The 5,444-nt window shown below is 47.2% G+C and overlaps 3 protein-coding genes across 3 annotated transcripts; 2 read left to right on the top strand and 1 right to left on the bottom strand.

Annotated features, from left to right (window-relative positions):
- Positions 1-1,044: 1,044 nt before the first annotated feature.
- Positions 1,045-1,827, top strand: PENARI_c182G08739 (uncharacterized protein; the record flags this gene model as incomplete). The annotated part of the gene is made up of 1 exon (XM_022638098.1): positions 1,045-1,827. One exon carries the CDS (start codon positions 1,045-1,047, stop codon positions 1,825-1,827), a length of 783 nt encoding a protein of 260 aa, XP_022482046.1.
- Positions 1,828-2,421: 594 nt separating this feature from the next.
- PENARI_c182G01145 (uncharacterized protein) lies at positions 2,422-3,034 on the bottom strand (the record flags this gene model as incomplete). The annotated part of the gene is made up of 3 exons (XM_022638096.1): positions 2,422-2,439; positions 2,521-2,710; positions 2,769-3,034. The coding sequence occupies 3 exons, from the start codon at positions 3,032-3,034 to the stop codon at positions 2,422-2,424; spliced, it is 474 nt and encodes a 157-aa protein (XP_022482048.1).
- Positions 3,035-4,033: 999 nt separating this feature from the next.
- PENARI_c182G06578 (ankyrin repeat domain-containing protein) lies at positions 4,034-5,415 on the top strand (the record flags this gene model as incomplete). The annotated part of the gene is made up of 2 exons (XM_022638097.1): positions 4,034-4,159; positions 4,606-5,415. Coding segments are annotated over 2 exons (936 nt in total), but the record flags the coding sequence as incomplete, so codon positions are not given.
- Positions 5,416-5,444: the final 29 nt, after the last annotated feature.

Below are 5,444 nucleotides of genomic sequence, written 5' to 3' on the forward strand. Positions count from 1 at the left end.
CTGGGAAAGGCTGAGCCGGCAACAACGGGGGAAGAGGTTTCCTATGTTTCCGAGACATATTACCGGCTGAGGTTGGGCGTGTTCGATGTATTTTCAAGGAGCCTGTAGAGAACCGGCGCTGGGTACAAATTTATTGAGAACGACAGAAACTTCTAGGCTTAATTTGTACTGCGAACAGACAACAATTGACCATGGACGTGCAAAGATCGGCAATTGCGCATATGTACTTCGGCATAGGCCAAAGCCTTGACATGATCAAGATGCGAGTAGGTAAGATGCAGAAAACTGCGTCAATACGGGCTACCTTTATGATGCTCCTAATGCAAACGATGTCAACAGCATCTCAGATATTCCTACAACAAGAGTTGATTCCAAGATTTCTAGCGTCCCATACACAGTAGGTTCGAACTCTCTGATATTATACTGTACTGCGTGGTCTTTTTCACGTTTCCCTCTAGCTTCGTTGACTCTGGTGAGTTACAATTGAGCCCTCCAATATCGTTTAATTGACTCACCAGTACACTGTCGGTCCACTCATAGGAGCAAAAAATGTCGGCGCCAAATTGGAATTTGCATTCCTAGAGTGTTCATTTCATCATGTTGTGATATGGAACTGGGACAGACTAGGAACAAAGCCGCACCATCGGGTTAACACATCCACTTGCCAATATTGAATAAAGTGTCAGATATGTGATGAGTTTTCGCTTTCAACCCATTCATCTGTCCTACTCATGAGCTTCGAACAAGCACTTATATGTGGCATCACTATTCTGAGCAAACCTTTGATTGACTCACATCAACTTTCTTTTCACATTGATTTCAATGAATTAACAGTGTTGGTGTTGTGTCTTGCTGCATATCTTATATAAATTAAACGTCTCCTCGACTTCCAAATTCTTAGACCTCTACGAGGAATTCGATCCGTCAAGTGGTGCTCCAATATAGCGAAGATCAACCGAGCCTTCCACTATTATGATTCTCATCAAATATATTCTATTGTTGGAGACGATCGTCTTACGGGCGGTCAGCGGACATCTGATCATGATGTCCCCTGAGCCCTACAGCAAGGAAACCCTCAACAACTCTCCTCTCGCTGAACACGGTAGCGATTTTCCCTGTAAACTACGCACAGATGCATTCTTGGCCCCTTCAACAGAAACTGTCTACCAGATCGGCATTGAAAACATAATCAAGTTCAAAGGAAGTGCGACACACGGTGGTGGCTCATGCCAATTGAGCCTGACCGAAGACCGTGAGCCAACCAAAGATTCCAAATGGAAGGTCATCAAGTCCTATGAAGGAGGCTGCCCCACGAAGGCAGAGAAACTCACCGGAGGCGCCACTGCCGACAATGCCCTTCACCTCGATTTCACAATCCCCGAAGGCATTAACCCCGGGAAATATACATTGGCCTGGACGTGGTTCAATCGTATTGGGAATCGTGAGATGTATATGAACTGTGCCCCTATCACCGTGGGTAATGCCTCATCGCAACAATGCCACAAGAGCATACAAAAGCAAACGCCTAATTTCCCACCCATGTTCGTCGCCAACATAAATGGCTGCGTCACCAAAGAGAACGTGGACATTCGGTTTCCTCAGCCAGGAAGCATTGTGGAGCACAATGGCCAAATGAATCATCTTCTTCGCGAAGGTGAGCCGCCATGCACCGGAACACCTACATTCAGTGCCTTGGCAGCCATCAAGTCAACTATTCCTGATCTTACCAAGGGTGTGCTTGTAGAGGCTGTTTCATCTACCACATCTACCGCTCTTGCCCGCATTCCGTCCTCAGGTTCCTCTTGCCGTGCTCTTCGCCGCAATTAAGATTATCGATGTGTAGTAAAGAAAAGAGCGAGACCCTGTGAGAGGCCCCGATCGGCGGTTTAGTCCACTTGGCTGATGTCTGCTGATCCCGTTTCTCGGCAAAAGTATTTCCCCGGAAACAAACACGACTTGGCCGATTCCCGGGTAACGATACGCAACGCAGATAACGTTTCCTGCAGGCCACAATGCTGTATTAGTTCAGAATTCTACTGATATGAATCAGCAAGAGAACTCTTTTCTTCCAGTCAGAACGTAATTCGTGTCATTTGACGTGCTCGGTCGTTCGCTATGGATAAGTCCAGCAGGTGTTTTTATCTCGATGGGTCGCCCCGTTCGCTCCAATTGGTGCCCAGACGGAGGCCGTCCCATTACTGCCTCCAGAAGTAAGCGGAAAAGTCTACTTATTAGGCCTTATTGGTCTGATATCAATTTGCTTGGGCTTGATTTTTTCCATGGCTGAAGGCTACGGGGAAAATGAAGTCCAGGAAAGAGTGGAATCTTCCTTGTTTTATGCGCATTTTCTGTCTCTGTCCATATAAACAGCAAATAGACATCCAGAGCAGTATATCCAGATGCACAGCATGCAAAATTTCGTCAAATCTGCTGGGGCTTCTAGAGAGGAAAAGTTAATTGTCCCATGCTTCCATGATACGCAGCGACTTGAATACCACGGTTTCCTCCGCCGATTCTCACATGCATGTCGCCAGATGCCGCCGCAGCATCTGGCTCACGAGTGTTCTTTAACAAATTCAGGACCGCCTGTGAATGATATCTCGCTGGGCTCATTCCGTTCGCATTTTCGAATCTTTTGTTGCCCGCTCCTTCTATGGCCTCCGTGACTTTCTGCTGCTGTGAAGATACTGATCTCTTGTTGTCCTGATTTCTAAAAAGCGATTTGGTTAGAATTATGATAAGCAGGAGATGGAGGAACCGAGGCATACATCAAAGCTGCGCCATGCACACATTGAAGAGCCAAATTGCAGGCGGCAAGGCCATCCCGTAGCGACGACATTGCTAGCGGAGTAGATTCGAGCTCGTAGCATTTCGCGATGCAGCAATATAAGAGTGAAAAGACACAGGATAGTACACCATCGTCTAGAGAGCCCCACTGCTTAGCGTTGAGGCCTTGCAGGCTCAGAAGCAGGTTGCCAAAGCGTTCCGCAACTCCAACAACTTGGGTATTCTGAGATGCTGTGTCCTGAACCATGTCTAGACATCTTTGGGCTTTGTTCAAAGCATGATCCAGAGCTGTTGCTGTAGCAGCATCGATATGGTTTTCCGAATTTGAAATCAAATTGTCTTGGGGGTGAATGACTGGTCTTGGTTCGGTACATGGATAAATGTTACCATGGTTGATCCCCACTTGGAGAAAACGGTTCTCTGAAGTGAAATGGATCGGCATTGTCGGAAGAGATCATAAGCACTTGATTTTTGGGTCAAGTGATGAGGGGCTACTTTGTGGGAGAATATGTGGGAGCATATCACGGAGAGAAGATATGGAAATGGTTGGACGTGAAGCATGTATTTTGTATTTCTTCACCCACAACGTCACGTCCCGGTCAAACGCTCTTCCAAGAAGTGCACTAGTATGGTATATACAGCGACCGACCAATCAAAGAGCACCTAACGCCCTTATTAAAAAGATAGCAGACTCTGGGAGCCCAGGGTGATTCCAGAAGCTGGTTTACTCCCAAGACATCGGAAACATCTGCGGGCCGCCGACCAACGATCTGCTCTGTGTAAACATCCATCAAACTTGGTGTTCGTAAATTCTTCAAAACGGAGACTCAGGAAATACCATAGTCACAGCAAATCGTACGTTGCTTGTAGGACTATCCATCATCACTATCAAGAATCGGTCACGTTCCTGTCGGCGGTTCTATCTGTGCTAGGAACACACTGTCTTGGCCCTGGGAGCTCTCTTGCTCCTGGAGGCCTCTGAAATGTTTCTGGGTGCAAAGGAGTAGGTTCTAGGAGCCACCTAGTCCTATACATGAAGCATACGGATGGAGATATGATCTGCCCGTGACCCACATGGTGCATGCGGTGTGTGAGCGCCTGAATAATCATATCGCTGTTTAGCCGTGTCTATGACTCGGGGCACCCCCATTTTTGTTCCACATATGGTCTCCCTAAACGCGAGGAAGCTTCTCTCTATTGCTTCCTCGCGCTACAACTTGTCTAGCGTCAGCTATAGGTTTCCTTAATGTCGATTGCTGATCCGAGACCCTATCAACCTCTGCATCCGCATGATCATCACATACAAGACCATTGCTCCCGGGAGCCCGATTGGCTGCTCCAGGAAGTAGCAACTCCTCGCATTAATGACGAGGTATATATCAGGGAGGGCCTGACGTACGCCGGGAAATCTAGGGCCTTGCCATCTATTGGCGATTCAGAATCGTTTCTTTCAACCCGGGATCCACCGCGCTTGAACCGTGTGTACTCACATGGTAGGGGTCCTGGTAGCTAATACTGCTTCCCGGGAGCCTAATTCGTTCTTGAATTTTTTCCCATTAATTTCCTATCGTACAAGAAGTCATCCTGAATCCTGAGCTCAGACAGATTGCCACAAGATATTATCTTCTGATACATATAAGACAGTCAAGCATTCTCTTCCATCTCTCAGCTTTCTATTCAAGTCACCTACCAGGCCAATTCCACACGAACCAAGCCGTAATCAGCTCCTCTTAACCCCAACATTTCAATGTGAGTATGCCCGCCTCCACTATTTACTACACGACTTGGTGCATGAGTTAATACTAACGTAACGGATAGATGTTTCTCCTCAATCTTCCTGCTGAAATGCTTCTTTGCATAGCGGACAGCCTGGATCAAGCCAGAGATTTGCTTGCGCTGGCTTGTCTCAATCAAGCAGCGAATGATCTTTTCCTCGACTATCTGTACAGGTTTAACGTCCGACACCAACGCAGCGATGCCTTGTTTTGGGGAGTCCGCCGAGGCAAATCGAAATTTGTAAAAATGATGTTGGACGACTACGGAGCGGACGCCAACACAACGGACCATAGATCTCGCACACCAATTTTTCATGCAATGCGCACTAAGAACGAGACAATTATTCGCACGCTTCTTGTCGATAAGAGAGCGGATATCAATTGGCAAGATCAACGCAGGCAGACCCCACTGGTATATGCCATTGAAAGGAATCTTCTGTCTACTGCATCACTTTTACTGGATTTTAATCCATGTCTGAATATAACGGATATCAAGAACCGGTCTGCTATTTGGTACGCCATCGCGTCCTGCGATGAGAATCTGGTGCAAGTCCTTCTGGAACGGGGCAGCGATATACGAACGCCAGATTACAAACAATTTTCACCACTCAGCCTTGCCATTGCCCGGAAGACCCCGAGAATTACCCGGCTGTTACTCCTTCATTCAGATTCCAATTCAAGAAAGACCCTACTGGAGGATGTCACTATCAGAAACCGTCTGCTCCGTCAGGCTGTACAGGCAAGCCTTCATGATGTCATCGCCCTACTCATTGCCCATGGCGCAGATCCTAATTCTAGAAATAGAGATGGTCAGAGACTGTTGCATCAAGCCACGAAAAAGGGTGACAGGGAGGTAGTCCAACAATTGCTCGCCTATGAAGA

Source organism: Penicillium arizonense (genome assembly GCF_001773325.1).
Source record: "Penicillium arizonense strain CBS 141311 chromosome Unknown PENARI_contig182, whole genome shotgun sequence".
Classification (NCBI taxonomy): Eukaryota; Fungi; Ascomycota; class Eurotiomycetes; order Eurotiales; family Aspergillaceae; genus Penicillium; species Penicillium arizonense.